The sequence below is a fragment of the Henckelia pumila genome, chromosome 3, assembly GCF_033568475.1.
Source record: "Henckelia pumila isolate YLH828 chromosome 3, ASM3356847v2, whole genome shotgun sequence".
In the NCBI taxonomy this organism is placed as follows: Eukaryota; Viridiplantae; Streptophyta; class Magnoliopsida; order Lamiales; family Gesneriaceae; genus Henckelia; species Henckelia pumila.
The window spans coordinates 60,068,972-60,087,304 of record NC_133122.1 but is presented as its reverse complement, the minus strand read 5'-3'; the positions used below and the strand labels follow the sequence as shown (position 1 = coordinate 60,087,304).

The following is an 18,333-nucleotide window of genomic DNA, read 5'->3' as shown; positions in this document are numbered from 1 at the left end:
TCAACTTTTTGATGGAGAAGTGTTGATTTGAGATGGGGGGTATTTATTTTAATCGATAGAGAGTGCCACGTCGATTGCGTGCACCAAGCACCACATGTTTCGCGAGTGGAAAAATGTGGTTTTGACGTGGACACCGTGATCGGGTTGGGTTGGGTTGGGTTGGTGGAATTAATAGTTAGGTGGTGATTCGTAGAGCTTATATAAAACGCTTCTTTGCTTTTTTAAAATAAAATTTCAAATTTTTCGTGAAATTTTGTCAATAAAAAAACGTAAAGTGCTTCTTAGAATTTTTTTTCAAACATTACCTTATTATTGCATCTCCAATCTTGTATTCAAAATTTTTTGGTCATACCAAAATCATATATTAAAATTCATCCAACCGATATGAGATATATTTTAATGCAGTCTCATTTGAGGGTGCGGATATTAATAGAAGACATGATTATAAGCAGTCCAACACATAACAGTAGGTCTGAGCTCTGATAATATGTTAAGAATTGAATTTGAACCTAATTAACTTCACCTCAAAAGTTAGCTCGAGAAGAGGGGTTTATCCAAAACCATATATTGAACTCCGAACTCTATCCAGTCGATCGATATTGAACATATTTCAACATTCGCAAATAAAAAGTTTAAACCCACGACTTTTAAATAATCTTTTCATAAACCCAAAAAACACAATTTTTTTAGGTCTCATTGTCCAATCACACATTTATTTACTCATTTTAATTTACTCCTTTAATTTTTATTTTCACTTATATACTTAACTAAATATATAATTATAACAATATATTTAAATTATAAAAAAAAATTTACTCAATCATATATATTAATTTTTTAATAATTTAATACATTTAAAAAAATTATAACAAAATTATAACAAAAAACATGCAAATCGTTGAAATCAGCTGCCACATTTCAATGCTACGGATTTTTTTGAAAAAAAAAGGTAATGAGATTAATTATAAGTGTGCTACTAAAATAGTAGGATGAAAAAATAGTAAAAAGTTTTAATTGTTTTTAAGCAAAAAAAAAAATTATTAGCGTAGAGACCACGAGTTAATAAGTACACGTGCGCGTGGCGCCCACACGCCAACACCACATTCCCAAACCATCATGTTATGCTTGGATAAAACTAAAAGTATTTCAAATTCATGGATTTCGATTATTATTTTAGTGTTAACAATGAAACATAGTGAAATCATAAATTCATTATTTAGTTATTTACACATTACTTAAATGGATATATTAAAATAGATTTCAAATCACCACTTTATTGGATGAACTTAAAATCCATCATAACCATCATGAATAATCATACAAACATAAAAGAAGTTGATTTGATATTTATGATGTTTCTTATATAAACAACAAAATTGCATTTGAAATCCATAAATTTGAAATACAAGCACAACCTAATTAGCCTTTTCAATTGCGGTCAGAAAACGAACATGGTTCAGCCTTTTCGAATGTTTAAATTTTCAAATAAATATTAACGAAAGTTTGAATTTTGGAACCTTGCAAAGTTGCAAGTGATTCTCAACTCAAGAGACAATAAGAATAACGAATAATAATTAAAAAAAAAACACACGCACGCACATATATATAAAGTAAGCTAACCCAAACAATTGTGTCTCGTGTATTAAATGATAACGATTGTGGATTCATTAAAATTTTAAAAAATGTTTTCGTAAGGAGGAAGAAAAAAAGGCTAATTTATTTGAAAAATTTCCTGGTAGTCTGTGTTATATCACCCACCGAGATTTCTTTTCCATGCCAAATAATTGAGTCACGTATTATTATACTCATATAACAGTTGTAATCTTGATTTTAATCGTTTTAATGTATCAAATTATACCAAAATTTCTTTTTATTTAAAATTTAATTTAACACATATCTTCTTTTTCAATTTTCATCGCACCCCTTGTTTTATACAACTGTTAGGTTGATAATTAATTTCTCTAGTTAATTACATTAATTAAGTTAAGGTTGGGCTATTCAGTAGTTACTTTTTTGTTAATTTTGATTTTTAAAAGGACCTAGTTCCAGGTGTGATTTTTTCCCAGCCTGTGAAGTACCTAATCTCGGAAATAGTTTTCGTTAAAATTATCCATTAGATAAATTGGCAGTAATGCTTTTAAAAACCTAAGACTGAGTTCATATAATTTACCAATAATAATAATTTTTAAAAAAAGTATTCGTAATGTGTATAGCAATAATTAATTATTTATTCTTATAAGTCCAGAATTCGAAAGAAAAGGTATTCGAAAGGAAATAATCTAAGACTGAGTTCATATAATTTTTTTTTTTAAATATCTCAAACGAAAGAAATGGAAAGAAAGGAACGGTGTTCGTCAATATATTTATTAGGTTGTGCTTGGCGGCCTCTCCCAAGTCGTTGGAGACACTATTAGAATCGATGAATTGGAAGAAGAAACCATAAATCTTCATTGATCTTCAATCAAGGGAAAAATCTCAAATATGTGATACAATAGAAAATGAATCTGTAATTGAAAAGTAACCGCCAAAATGCTTTATATATGAGCTACAAGAGAAATGCGACTCTTTTCTTCTCGGTACATAAAAACGTGTTTCTATTATATACTATAATACTCCCCCTCAAGATGGAGAGTGTATGTTGTGAACACCCATCTTGGACAACAATGTGCGGCACGGATTTGGCAATAAGGACTTAGTGAACAAGTCTGCAAGTTGTAAGTGTGATGGAATATGCAAAGCTTTGATGAGACCCTGCTGAATCTTTTCTCGCACCACATGGCAATCAATTTCAATATGCTTGGTCCGTTCATGAAATACAGGATTAGAGGCAATATGAATTGTTGCTTGATTATCGCAAAACAAAACAGCCGGATTATGATGAGAAACATTCAAATCCTTAAGCAATGATAGAAGCCAATTAATTTCACATGTTGCACTAGCCATGGAGCGATATTCTGCTTCTGCAGATGAACGTGATGTCATTTGTTGCTTCTTAGACCTCCATGATACTAAAGATTCTCCAATAAGCACACAAAAACCTGTAATAGAACGACAAGTATCTGGGCAGGTTGCCCAATCAGCATCTGAAACGAAAGTGAGCTGCAGAGAAGACTTAGAGCTATAAAACAGCCCTTGTCCGATGGTGCCTTTGACATATTTAAGCACGGAATAGGCAGCTTGAAGGTGTGTGTCTCTTGGGTTAGCAACGAACTGACTTAGCCTATTCACAGAGTAAGCTAAATCTGGTCTGGTAATAGTCAAGTACAGCAGCTTCCCAATGAGTTTTCTGTACATGATTGGGTCAGACAATAATTCTCCTTCTTCGCAATTAATCTTCATGTTAATGTCCATAGGTGTGCTGCGTGGCTTACAACCAGTAAGTCCTACTTCTGATAATAGCTGAAGAGTATAATGCCTTTGACAAATAGATATGCCACGAGATGATCTTGCCACTTCTATGCCCAGAAAATACTTCAAATCCCCCAAATCTTTCAATTTAAATTTGTTGTTTAAGAACACTTTGAGATCTCCTGCTTCTTGTTTATTGTTGGTGGCAATAACAATGTCATCAACATATACTAATAATGCCAAAAAAATATCACCATTTGTTCTAACAAACAGAGAATTATCTGCATAGCTTTGTACAAAACCAATGCTTATTAAAGTGGAAGAGAACTTGGCAAACCACTGCCTTGAGGCTTGTTTAAGCCCATAGATCGACTTATGCAACTTGCATACTGGATTAATGGGTAAAGGCTCCCCCTTTCGTTGATAACCCGGAGGTAAAGACATATAAACCTCTTCAGAAAGATCACCATGCAAAAAAGCATTGTTGACATTCAATTGAATAAGAAACCAACTGTGAATGGATGCTAAAGCCAACAAGGTGCGAACAGTAACCAATTTGGCTACAGGTGAAAATGTTTCGAGAAAATCTATCTATTCTCATTGCGTGTAGCCTTTGGCAACCAAACGTGCCTTATATCCTTCCAAATAACCATCAGCTTGAATCTTGACCTTGTAAACCCATTTACAACCCACAACACTTTTCTGAGGAGGTAAAGAAACAATGGTCCAGGTACCATTGTTTTCAAGTGCTCGAAGTTCATCAGTCATGGCTTGACACCATGCTGGTTGAGCAGCAGCTTGAGCGAATGTTTGCGGTTCAGAAATGGCTGAGACATTATGAACAAAGAAACGGTATGAACAAGAGAGTTTCTGATCACTAAGCACTAAGTTCATAGGATGGACTGTAGGAAAAGGAGAAGTAAGAGAAGAAGTAGCATAACAATGAAAATCACGCAAATGGATAGGTTTTTGTATAACCCTATGAGAGCGTGTCAAAGAAGGCTGTTGTTCTAGACAAATTTGTATAAGTTCCTTGGAGGATGATGGAGCAGTAGGCTGCTCCGGAAATACAGAGTCAAAGAAGGAATCTAATTCGGAAGGAATAGAAGCTTGATCTTTAAAAGGAAAGGAATTCTCATGAAATATCACATCACGAGAGATATAGACTTGATTTGTTTCAAGATCTAACAGCTTATAAGCCTTATAACCTTGTGGATAACCCAAAAACACAGATCTTATAGCTCGTGGTGAAAACTTATGGCAATGGGAAGAAAGAGTGGAACCATAACATAAACATCCAAATACCCTTAAATGATCATAAGAAGGATTTTTATCAAAGAGAAGTTGAAAAGGACTTTTTTTAGCTAAAAATGAAGAAGGTGTCCTGTTAATGAGATAGACCGAAGTGAGTATGCAATCCCCCCAATATGCCAGTGGAATGTTAGATTGAAACACTAATGCTCTAGCTACATTCAAAATGTGTTGATGTTTTCGTTCAACCACAGAATTCTGTTGTGGCCTTTCAACACATGAATGGTAAGAAAGAATCCCTTTATTTGTAAAGAAGTGAGAAAAATTAAATCCAGGAGCATTATCAGATTTGACAGATTTGAATTTCTGTCCAAATTGAGTATGCACCATCTTACAAAATTGAGGAATTGTATTGACTGCATCATACTTCGATTTAAGAAGATATACCCATGTGAAACGAGTATGACAATCGACAATTGTCAAAAAATACCTATAACCTTCAACACTTAAAGTCTGAAACGGTCCCCAAATATCAATATGAACCAATTGAAAAGGAATACCACAACGAGAATTATTTGAAATAAAAGGTAAACGCTTCTGTTTTGATAAATGGCATGTATCACAAACAAGAGAATCAGCCTGTTTTATTGAAGTAGGATGCAAATCATTATTGACAGTAGCAAGCTTGGAAAAAGAAGGGTGGCCCAATCTATAATGCCATAGTTCAGAAGCACTAAAGAAAACATTACAGATTACTGGAGTAAAGTCTTGAATTTGAGTGTTCAGAATGTATAAGTTTCCAACTCTTCCACCCATCCCAATCATCTTGTCCTTGGTAAGATCCTGAATGTGACATAAATCATGAGAAAATGAAACTAAACAAGACATTTGTGTGTTTAATGAGCTCACAGAAAGCAAGTTAAAAAAGAATTGAGGAACAAATAGGACATTGTCTAAAACTAACTCACATGTCACTGGAACTGAGCCAACATGTGTGGATGACACTATGGAATTGTTTGGTAAGATAATACGAGAAATCTTTGGTTTAAAAGAAGAAAATAGACTTAAAGAGCAACAGATATGATGTGTTGCACCCGTATCAAGAACCCATTCAAAGGAAGAATTAGAATTAAAGCCAACTGACAAAGAATGAATACCATTCGAGAATGAAACAGACGACTCTGTCTGCTGCTTGACCAGTGTGTTTCCATGTCCTGACTGAAGCTTAGAGCTCAAGAATGCAATAAGTTGTATGCACTGATCTGGATTCAAAGAATCATCCATATTACTCATGGGTACCTCAGGTGTCACAAAGGACTTATGTACTTGCATCCTTCCATCATTCATAGGAACATCAATAGGTACATGAGCATGAGTTTGATTTGCTCGCATTCTCCCATCATTTGATTGTCTCTGTTTATACCTAGGATGACCAGGAGGATATCCATGAATCTTGAAGCATTTATCAACAGTATGACCAGGATAATGACATCCAAAACACAGAGGTCTATCACTAGGATATCCATTTGTACCACCCCTGCTACTTTGAAAACCTCGCACAACAACAACATGAGATTGTTGAGATGATACCGATGATAAATCCACACCAGTATCCATATTTTTGTGTATGGAACGTTGCCTTTCCTCTGTTAATACTAAGGAGAAAACCTTTGAAATTATTGGAGTCGGTTCTATCATCAGGATTTGAGCTCGTATTTGAGCATAAGAATCATTTAATCCCATCAAAAATTGCATAACACACTCCTAATCTTGGTAGTTCATCCATTCTTTCATTGAACCACAATTACACATAGACACCGCTTGAAAATCCTTAAGCTCATCCCACATAATCCTCAATTTTGTATAATATGAATTAGCATCCATAGAACCTTGTTGCAGACCATTCAGCAGTTTCTTAATCTGGAAAATTCGTGGAGCATTGCTCTCATGAAAGCGATTACGCAAATCTCCCCAAATCTCAGAAGCAGTAGACATATACAATAGACTATCAGCAATACCACGACTCACAACATTCAATATCCATGAAATTACCATACTATTGCAACGAATCCATGCCCCGAACAACAAATCATTGGAATTAGGTTTCAACAACGAACCATAAACAAACACGAACTTATTTTTGGCCGTTAAAGCCGTAGTCATCGATCGATTCCACGAATTGTAATTGTTACCTGTAAGCAGGTGTGATACTAATTTCATACCAGGATGATCCCCATTCTGCAAATACAAATGACTACCAGTGTCTTCAAGATGTGCTCGTCCGATCAGATTCGGCGGATTCGGCGGAGCTTGATTGTTAGGAGCTTGCTGTCCTCTCGCCATTACAAATATTAATCAGAGTAGCAGCCTAAAGCTCTGATATCATATTAGAATCGATGAATTTGAAAAAAAAACCATAAATCTTCATTGATCTTCAATCAAGGGAAAAATCCCAAATATGTGATACAATAGAAAATGAATCTGTAATTGAAAAGCAACCGCCAAAATGCTTTATATATGAGCTACAAGAGAAATGCGACTCTTTTCTTCTCAGTACATAAAAACGTGTTTTTATTATATACTATAATAGACACAAATGACATCCGAGATCTTTGAAAAGACAAATCAATCACAGCCTTTTTAAAGTCATGGAGCATCGCCCGACCAAGCTCAGTAAAATCCCTTATCTCCGTTACTTCCTCTGCATAAGACACCTATACCTTTTCACCCATAGCAACCACGTATGGCACACAAACTCTTCAACCTCACCACGATTTGGCATCTCCATAAGCCGTAAGCAAATGTCTCGAGAATCAAATACTAGACATGATTTAAAGAAATTCCAAACCTCATTATGGCTCCAGAACTTCTTCAACGACGGGAAAAAAAAATAAAGCATGACAAGTAGTATCCTCGGAGAAGCGACAAAGAGGGCATCAATCAGAGATCGGAACATGGTGGGAAACCAGATTCGTACCTGTTGGAATTATATTATGTAACACTCGCCACCAAAACATCCTGATCTTTGGAGGAATAGAAAGGGGGAAAACTGCAAATTTGGTCCTGTATATTTGTCATTTTGCGATTTTGGTCCTTTATGTTTTCATATTTCAGTTTTAGTCATGCATGTTCCAATTTTTGGCAATTTCGATCCTTTTTATTCAAAAATTCTTACGTAAAACTGTACACGTCAGCACTCAATTGGTGCCACGTCGGAAAAAAAAAACTAAAATTGTCAAAAAAATAAAGATAGCGGACTAAAACTGAAATATAAAAATATAAAAAACTGAAATCGCAAAGTGACATACATACAGGACCAAAAAAACAATTTTCTCTAGAAAGGGACCATATGAATCGCCACCAACTCTGAACAACAATTACCCTCGATTACAACGACAGGGTTTGTCAAATTTGTTTTGTTTTGTTTTTTTAATTATATATAAAGAAAAGCAATAATACAATTTTCCTCAAACGTATTTTGAATTTTTTATTTTTACTTTTTAGGTTGAGTTTCGAAACTTGTTCAAGAGTTTGAAAAGAGACGTACTGTCCCAAAAAAAAAAAAAGTTTGAGAAGAAAAATTAGTGATTTTTATAAATCTGAAATCAAAGTTTTTACACATATAATAACTTATAAGTTATTTTAAAAGCTTATAATTAACTTGTCATATCTTATTTTAAAAATAAACTGTTAAAACGTTTGAATGAACATATGGTAAAAAACTGTTAGGTTCCGCCGTTCCGCTTAGACAAATCTCTGTAATTCGGACAAGTACCTTTAAAATATTTTTATAAAAATATTTTAAAGGTTGTTTAAAAATAAGACATCAAAAAAATTTCTCAATTGTTTTTAAAAACTATAATTTGAAAAAAAAAATTACACATATTTTTCCAAAACGTTTTACAAAAATATTGTCTAAACACATTCCCTATTTTTTTGTTCACTTATAAAACTGAAATTTTTTTTTTAAGTATTTTCCCTAAAAAAATCTTTATTTTATATATATTTTTTTTAAAAAATACACACCGTATACGCATTTGGAACTTTTTAATATTCCTTCAATCATATCACCATCTAATTTCAAATTCCAATTTCCACGGTTTTACATTCGAACATCATGGTTCCTAAAATACCTATTATAACCCACTTAGAGAAGTTTTCATTAACCGTAACATATTATAAATTTTTTAATCATATTTTATGTTTTTCTAGAACAACCAAATAGGTTTTTCTCAAAACTAATTAAATTCGTAATTTTTTTTGGAAGCCAATTAAGTTCATAAATTACTCCTTTTTAGTTGTGTTGCTAATTTACTATCAGAATCCAAGATTGGGCAAGCCAGAATAACATGGTATGGGCTTAAGCCCACTCGAGGCCCACCATATCTTTTAGTAATTTTTTTTAATCTTTTCGCCAATAATCCGCGCCAAAATTTGAATTCCAATAAATTTTATAACACGCCACTCTATTTCCCAAGTAAACCCCACTAGCTTCTGAGACCTGAGCACTGTAACAGAGCCAGAAGGAAAAAATTTGGGGGATTTCGATTGATGAAGAGAAAAACCCTAAGAAGGGGAAATACCAATCGCGAATTCAAGAGACAGAGAAAGCACTGTGGATTGATAGTGAAAGGATCCCTAGCGGACCATCTGACGGTGCCTATGGAGCCATTTTCACTCGGTTTACCTGTTGATTCGGACAACTCTTCGCGATTCCAGATGCTTCTTGATGCGGAAGCGAATTCATCAGCTGAGGCTTTGCCGATGGATTTTGAAGATAACATTGCGTGCGCGGATGACAAAGGATTCATACTCAGTCAAGATTTCTTCTGGTAACTGATTATACACCACGGATTTGGCTGCATTTGCTTGATTTTTGATTTCTCTCACTTAGCTACTTGTAAATTTGTAAGCTTTGAAACTCTCAGGCAAAATTCAACCAAGCGCGATATTGGAACGGAGAGGATATAAGTTTTTTCCGATGTTAGAATCAGTCTTATGAGGGTTGCTGATGATTTTCTTTTCCTTTTAATTGTAGTACACCCGACTATATTACACCAGAAATGCCTGCTATGCCAACCAATTTAGACTGGAATAAGGTAACTACAAAGAATGTTAGTAGTAGCTGTAGCTGTTTGAGTTAATTTTTGTGTTTTCATGAAGTTCTCATGCCAAGTTATTTGAATTTTTTTACGCAGGAATACATCCAATGTCCTAAGTCACCAGAGAAAATTAAAACCGGGAAAGGCAAAAGGCAAAAGTTAGGTATGAAAAGCTGCATATCCTGCATTATGATCCACAATTACGGTTTTCTGGGAATTATAGCTCTCCAAGAGGTCCTTAAGCCTTTAGTTTCTCATATTAATGACACTGTTCGTTGGGCTATCGGCATAAAATAAACACACATATCATATATCTTCAAGTTAGTTCATTCTTCTATGGTTTTTTCCACAGAGCCAACTTTACGTTCAACTTCTGCTACATTTTAACTCTTAGAAGAGTTACTAGATAATAGGAGTGTTAGCTTTGCCATTGACCGTGATCAGTATCCTGGTGACTGGAGCAAGTGATGTTTGTTCACATCATGGAAAATGGAAAAACAAACATAAAGAAATGTCTTAGCAGTTGTAAACAAGATAGATGTGTTGTACTGGTTTCAGCAATTACTTGTTGCTTGTAAAATGGACTTCTTGTATTCAATAAATCCAGCAACTATAATTGTGTTGTCTATGCAGTTGTTACATTTCTGTCTTGGAGCATTGCCTAATTACATAGTAGTTACTGGTCCTCAAACCTATGTATTGTCACGGGTAAATTAAAACCTGTACTTTGCTCAGTTATTTGTCACATTTATATCTTGCTACTGTTAACATACCAATAACCCATATTCATCTGATATTTATACTTACTTTTCACTCAGATGCAAAAATCTTTTCTACCTTTTCCATTTTGCTGAGTGATTCTCACATTTCGGTAACTTCGCTTCTCCACTTCTCTGATTCTATGGTTCTTTGTCATCCAGATGCTAAATCCAGGTCATCCCCTGTATCAACAGTTGCTATACAAGAGTTGGAAGATCTTACTGATCACAGTGAAGAAACAGATGAGATGAATCCAGAAATACCAGTTACATTGCAAAAGAATCACAGCTTTGTTTCGAAGTCTGCTGTAGCATTAAGGTGTAGGGTCATGCCTCCTCCTTGTCTAAGGAACCCATACCTTAAAGATGGATCTGAATCAAATTCTGATCCCTTTGCCAATCAAAGATCAAAATGTGCAGGTTGACTTTACTAAGCAAAATGCTTGGTTTGTTTATTTTTTTGGAGAATGATTGTTTGATTTCAAATATTGGTTATGCTAGTCCTTTCATCTCAACTTTATATCTTCATTTATGTCCACCTCATCTTAATATCCACATTACCATGCCCATTTTGTGTCTGCAGGTTTTTACCCTTCTGCAATTGGCAGTGATGGGCTTTCTCGTTACAGGACAGATTTCCATGAAATTGAGGTATCTTGAAAATCAAGACAGCTTTGCCATACTTGATTGTGCAGGTGTAATCTCAAAGCTATTTGTCTCTTCTCCAGAAAATAGGTAATGGAAATTTCAACCATGTTTTCAAAGTCTTGAAGAGAATTGATGGCTGCATGTATGCAGTGAAACAGAGCATGAGGCAGTTACATCAAGACATGGAAAGGTATTTTATTGTTTCCCAGCTGCTTGTAACGACACATTTCTTCTGTTGCTGCTTATGAATTCATTTTATCAGGCGCAAGGCTTTGATGGAGGTTCAATCTTTGGCCGCCTTAGGTTTGTTGCATACAAAAATTATTTGGTTATTTTGTCACTTCAAGGTTGAGATTCTCATGTCTATCATTTTTCTGTTTATTTTCTCAGGGTTCCATGAAAACATAGTGGGATACTATTCTTCTTGGTTTGAAAATGAGCAGCTTTATATCCAACTGGAGCTATGTGAACACAGCCTTTCAATGATTAAGCCATCTAAATTATTCACCGAGGGTGAAGTGTTAGAAGCAATGCATCAGGTGAATGATTTTGGAAGTGTTAGTCATTCCAAACTATATGCAGACATTAATTTATCGTATATTTATGTTGTATCTAGGTCCTTATTATATAACATTGCCCCTTAAGTTTAAGGTGATTCATCATCCTTTGCGGTTGATTCCTAAGACATTTTGACCTTGAATTGACTACTATTTGAGGAGGTTGAAAGAAAGTAGTTGTTGGCCATGATGCAAAAATTTTTTAAATTTTTTTTAATATATTAATTTTTAATAATTTTGGATTAATTTGATATTAGCCCGGGTAACTCGATTCAAAAAATTAAAGTATTCGAAGGCTTAAAATTTTAGCCCGGGTAAATTTATATTCCTGGCTCCGCCATTGGTGATCTGGAGATGATTGCTAACTGATGCATCATCCTCACCTGTCTTACATGTCCCAAGTTAACTTAGGCATCCAATTTCATTTAAGTTGCATTATTGCATCTGTTCACGGGAGTCAGGATACCTCTGAGTGCAAAATTCTTTTTTTAACAGGTTTCCAAGGCATTGATGCACATACATGAGAATGGAATTGCTCATTTAGATGTAAAACCGGATAACATATATGTTAAACACGGAGTTTGTAAGCTTGGCGATTTTGGCTGTGCTACTCTGCTCGATAGAAGCCTACCAGTTGAAGAAGGTGATGCACGCTATATGCCCCAAGAAATCCTGAATGAGAATTACGATCATCTGGACAAAGTTGATATCTTTTCTTTAGGAGTTTCAGTCTATGAACTCGTCAGAGGGTCAGCTTTGCCTGAATCTGGGCCTCATTTTCAAAATCTTAGAGAAGGAAAATTGCCTCTTCTTCCTGGACATTCCATGCAGTTTCAGAATTTACTCAAGGTGCTTTAAATTCCTGCATGATGATGATGGAAATGCTTGAATTGATGTTATTATTGTTTGCCTTTTCTTTTTGGTTACCGTTTTACCATATTGAAAAGCTGCTAAAAATTTATATATTACTGGAAGATATTTTCTTGTGGGAGCTATAAATGTTTTGAATTTGCTTTGCGTTTACATTTCGAAATCTTTGACCGAGTAGAACATTTGGTCGCAGTTATGAGCAAATTAGTTATGTTGGAGCTTTAGTTTTCCCAACCATGCAATAAACCAATAATATTTGGTTATTTCCTAATTTTTCCAGGTGATGATGGACCCTGATCCAACACGACGACCTTCGGCTAAAGAACTAGTTGAGAATCAAATTTTTGTCAGGAACCAACGGAACGGCAAATGCAAGTAACCCAAGATTCTGCTCTTGTAATAGCTTCTAAAGCTGCGGTTTCATTCGTGATTGAATCAGGTGATTGAAATATATCACCTATTTGAAGAGAATCTTGCCAGTCTACCACAAGAGTTAAATGAGGAACTCATGCAACACTGTTATCTCCTCTGTAATGTACCATTAGCTTCAAGTATGATGGGGCTATTTTGCATATCTCTACACGAGGAGAAACTGTTGTAGATACTAGTATTATGTCAGAAGCGCCATTTTGTCTCAACACATTCTGGTACAAAAATTGCTCTATTTTGGCGCAAAACCTGTGCGGAAACAGGTTTGATGGTTGAGGCACCAAGGTTGAGTGCCTACACATCGATTTTGTGATAACAGGTTTATATGGTGAACGTCATCCGGTGCAGCAGCATATCATTTTTTCCCTAGTGATTATGCACATCAAGCACATATCAAATGTCACGGGAAACAAATCCGATAGAAGTTGTAAGCTTTTAGCTTTGCATAGCTGTAAATCCAAAAAAAAAAAAAAGAAGAAAAAATCCACAATCTCAAAGATAACCTTAAAAAAATCAAATTACAAACATTTTCACAAAAAAAAAAAAAAGGAAAAAAAGAAAAGAAAAAAAGAAAAGGTGCAAACCAGAACTCACGCAACATAGGAATACCCTACCATGCATCAAGATACTAGTACCATTTTTCAATATTTTTCACAACCCCATATCTCTAAAATCTTCTTCTCTCCATCAAATTCAAGCCAAGATCAACAAGAGCTGGAGCCTCTTTAGCCTTGTTATGATGAACCCTTTCTTCTTCTGCCTCTCTATACTTGTGCAAATATCTTTTTAAAGCCTCTGCATAATCATCAAACCCTAAACTCCCCAAAGCCCAACAGATATCACCTCCATTCATGGTCTTTCTCTTCTCCTGGGAGCATTTGGAAGAGGCTTCTCCCGTTACGAAGCCGACGAATTCCGATACACATTCTTGCATGGTTTCTTTACTTTCTTTGGAGATTTTAGCATTGGGAGGAAGAATCTGCTTCATTATTCGCCCCACGTTGGCGATCGGAAGAAGACGGTCGTGCTCTCTGGATATCAACGGCTGATCATCCTCTACTCCGGCGGTGCAGTTGGTGAGTGTGAGCAGTACTGTTTGCACTTGTAGGTTGTGGTTGAAAGGTGGTATAATGTTATTATCATTTTCAACCATATTTGTATCGAGAGAGCTCATGAGGCTTAACTAATCCTGTCGAACATAGACACGTTGCTACTCTTTATATAGATGAATGGTGATCATGTAAATATGATTGGGTCATGTAAAATTTTATTTTAGCTCAACAAAATGGCATACTTATAATTATTTCTTTAACAACATAGAACCGCATCCGTTATTCTTCGATGTGTACTAGGTAAATCCCAGAGACAATAATCTGGCAACTATGCTTGTTAAGTAATCTGTACTGAACAAGTCTTGTGACATAGGCTCGTCCAAATAGGTGTTAATAGAGAGAATATATCGAACTTTGATTATTTGTCAAATGCTTATCTACACCACATGACATCCTATTAAAGAGTGGCAATAAGATTATTTTTATTAGTAGATTCATTTGCAGGCGTTGTGTAATATTAGGGGCGGTCATAAGAAAAACAAGGCATTGGACGACAAAAGACCTCTTACATTAACTTGAAAAGTCAATATAATTGAGTTATACAAAATTATCTTCATATTTCGTAATAATAATTAATTATTTTATAAAAAAAAATCACAATAAATTATCCACACATACAATTTCGGTGCATAATTAAATTTATAAATAGTTAATTTAGTTATTCAAAATTAAACTAAAAAAATCAATCCATGAATTTTTAACCCCCACATGAAATTAACAAAAAATATTAATATCTAACATGAAATAAAAATTAAATTAAACGACTCATAAATCAAATTTTAGCACAATCAAAGGTATAGAAAAAATCTCTCAAACAATTCAAGCTAAGAATTCGAGGCTAAGAAAATCGATAATCACACAAGGACAATGTGGAGTGATGGTCGAAGACAAACAAAACTAGAATGAGAGACGATGAACGAAAAAAAAATTGAATATTTATTTGGACGACATATTTTTTATAGGTTGTGCGTGAATAATCTTCGATTTTTTTATTATAATAATAATTATAATATAATAGTTTTAATAATTAATTGAACTTCATTAATATATAACAATTATATTATATATAATAAAAAATTTTAATAAATTGAGGCCCCCATCATGGGTGGGGTCATGGGAATGGGCCCTGGAAGGGCCGCTCCTGTGTATTATAACACGGTTCAAAAAATTCAAAAATATAAATAAAGATAGAATTGAATTTTTAAAAATAGAATTGAAATATTAACAAGAATAAATATTATTTTGGTAAAATAAAAAAATATCAATTATGTTTTATAATGAAGATATAATTGTCATTTTAATAAGATTTCACCTAATGATCAATTAAAATTTATTTAGTATAAAGGTATCAACTTTAATTATACAGTAAAATATATCTAGAAAACATAGTCAATCTAATCGTCTAAATTATCATATTATATGCATTCGTCCTCTAATCGATGTAGTCTGTATTGGCCGATTACGATATCTGTTATCACTCACTTCGTCCCAGTTATATTGTTCACGTTTTTTTTTCTTCAAATTTATAATCATATATCATATTTAGTAATATTTTTTTACACTTTTTTACTAATATATCTCTATTAATTAAACTTTGAAAATTGTGCAATCATTTTTTAATACATTAATATGGATAAAATAGGAAATTTATATAAAATTTGTTTTCTCAATAAATTTTTCTTAATCAGTGTGAAAAAAATAGGACTATGTAAACGGGACGGATTGGAGAGAATATAAATCAATGCGGTGTACTGATAAAGAAAAATGAACTGATTTTTTTTTTTTTGAGATAGAAAATGAACTTATTTTTTTCACGTAAAAAAATTAACTGATTTTAGTCACAATCACAATTCATTTGTGATATATATATAGAGAGAGAAATTTTAAGTTGTCCAAGTAATGCTGCTTAATTCGTCTTCGATAACTAAAATCCGGTACCGTGTTTTAGTGATACGAAAAATTAAAAAAACAAAACTAAAACCCGGGATCGGGAACGAGGTGGATAAGAATGATTGGACAGCTGAAAATAATTAATCTATATATATATTTATTATTATTAATAATTTTTTGAATAAAAAGTTATTAGCGAGAGCACAACATCATGACTGCCCTTCGAATAGGGAGCCATATATATATATAGTTGGAAGGTTCTGCCACCAAATAAAGAATGAATATATTACATTATATATTAACATTATATATATAAATTAAATATCACCAACGCTTTACGACATGAAAAGTAGGTATGAGATAATCGAAGAGTGTGGATGATATAAATGATAAAAACATAATATAATAATTAAATATGGGTAAGTTATGTATTATGGTTCATTATATGATACAACTCCAATTTATACTGTGTATATTGCTAAGAAAAAAAATATCAGTTTGTAGATATCAATATTAATCTGGAGATTTACTCAATATACATTTGAAAATATCAGTTGCGAGTTTTATTGTTTAAAATGATAATAATAATAATAATAATAATAATAATAATAATAATAAAAGAGCTTGGATCAAGAATTTATTAGAAGTCAGCCATTGAAAGCCAATGACTTTGAATTTACATGGTAATGCAAGAATCCTAGGAATTTCAACCATTTTCTTACTGATTTTCCGAGAATATATCCCAACAATTTATGATCCTTTTTAAAAATAATAATTAAATAAGATCTCCACTATATATTAATTATTGCTAGGTTGTTCCCAAATTATTTTATTTGGATCCGTACCTCCATTTGCTATATCGAACCTAGAATGGGTCCAGATTCTTAAAAAAATTTTTTTTTTTTTTTTTTTTACTCATTTTAGTGGTCGTATCAAGTAGAAAAGCATCGAGACCAGAGATTAAAGTAAAGTGGGGGATCAGACATATGGTCGAAGTTTAGTGCCATTTAATAATTAATTAAAAGACCCCTTAAACAATATATTCAATAATCAATAACATCAGTATAATTTCGATTTCCTTTATAACATAATGGCATTAAATTTTCATATCGTTAGTTAATGTTATCATATCGTACGTAGCGCAAAATAACTCGATATTTTTTCAAAAATGATCTCCAATGACAGAAAATATCAAAAAATATCGATATGATGAGTGAACTTCTCTTAGTGGGAATTTCGGATACAAACATCATCTATCATATCAATTATTTAATTACTCTGTGTGTGTACACACGCGCGATTTGTTCGATCCTATTTGAGAGAGCGAACGAAGTTTTTTTTTTCTCATTTGAAATGTTCGTGTCGATTTTTTTAAAATATGAGCTCTTCTGCTCTTGGATCACCGCATGCATGAAGGAACAATATCGAAATTACCTACATATGTTGTGATTTGATACTTAATGAGTTTAATTATATACATCCGAATTCAAAAGGAATTAATTAATTACTATCTAAAGTGGGGCAACTTTGGAACTAATTCAAATATGAGTTTTAATGACCGGAGGTTCATTAATTATGTTTAAGAAACTGAAGCTCCTATATTAATAGTCCACCCGGAAGTGTAATATTTGGGCCAAATCTTCATTTGTTATTGGGCTTTCATCCATTTCAAAATGTTGTATCAAAACCACTATGAAAGTCCTAATTATTATTTATTTATTTTAAAAAGAAAAATCTTCACGTTTTATGATGGTGCATTCGTCTGTGCAGAGAAAGATATATTTATAATAATTGATAATGAAGCTATTGCACAATGCTTTAAAAATATGAGAATTCAAAAATAAATAATCGTAAAATAATTATTTTGTGATGTTTTGCGATTAAAAGATTTGTGAGAAATTTTTTGATAGGGGAGTTGGCTCGCAACTCGACACGACCCATCATTTTGTGAGGCATGACAAAAAATATCGATCCAAGCCGTTTATTTAATGGACGAAGTGAAGCGATCTAATGAGCTCAATCCATTTTAACAACTCTATCATAAAGTAAAATATTTGAAACCAATAACACTCTAAGGTCGAAAAGAAGAAGTATACAGCAACAAGTTTTAAAATCATTTAGTTAAATAGTTTTCTGTTCTTACTTAAACATGCGCATACGGGTCATTGCGCAAGACCGATTATTGATTAGATAACCTAAGAGCTACTCTTCATCCCATCCTCAAGAATACCGGGTAATGAGATGCTATTAGATAGTATCTTCAAAGTTCATTTATGGTGATAATTTATCTATATATGTACTTGAAATTCGTTAATTCCCCCATAGTCCCCATTGGACTCACATCTATTATTAAAAATCCGTTGATAAA

General features: G+C 33.4%; 3 protein-coding genes across 3 annotated transcripts; 1 reads left to right on the top strand and 2 right to left on the bottom strand.

Annotated features, from left to right (window-relative positions):
* Positions 1-6,363: 6,363 nt before the first annotated feature.
* LOC140888817 (uncharacterized) lies at positions 6,364-6,942 on the bottom strand. Its single transcript, XM_073296520.1, has one exon. The coding sequence runs from the start codon at positions 6,940-6,942 to the stop codon at positions 6,364-6,366; it is 579 nt and encodes a 192-aa protein (XP_073152621.1).
* Positions 6,943-9,133: 2,191 nt separating this feature from the next.
* LOC140892842 (wee1-like protein kinase) lies at positions 9,134-13,090 on the top strand. The gene is made up of 10 exons (XM_073301858.1): positions 9,134-9,431; positions 9,638-9,698; positions 9,798-9,864; positions 10,622-10,879; positions 11,043-11,110; positions 11,188-11,297; positions 11,370-11,410; positions 11,498-11,646; positions 12,160-12,513; positions 12,815-13,090. Exons 1-10 carry the CDS (start codon positions 9,151-9,153, stop codon positions 12,911-12,913), a joined length of 1,488 nt encoding a protein of 495 aa, XP_073157959.1. The 5' UTR covers positions 9,134-9,150; the 3' UTR covers positions 12,914-13,090.
* A 540-nt stretch (positions 13,091-13,630) lies between these two features.
* On the bottom strand, positions 13,631-14,116 carry LOC140888816 (nuclear transcription factor Y subunit B-4-like). The gene has a single exon (XM_073296519.1). It carries the CDS (start codon positions 14,114-14,116, stop codon positions 13,631-13,633), a length of 486 nt encoding a protein of 161 aa, XP_073152620.1.
* Positions 14,117-18,333: the final 4,217 nt, after the last annotated feature.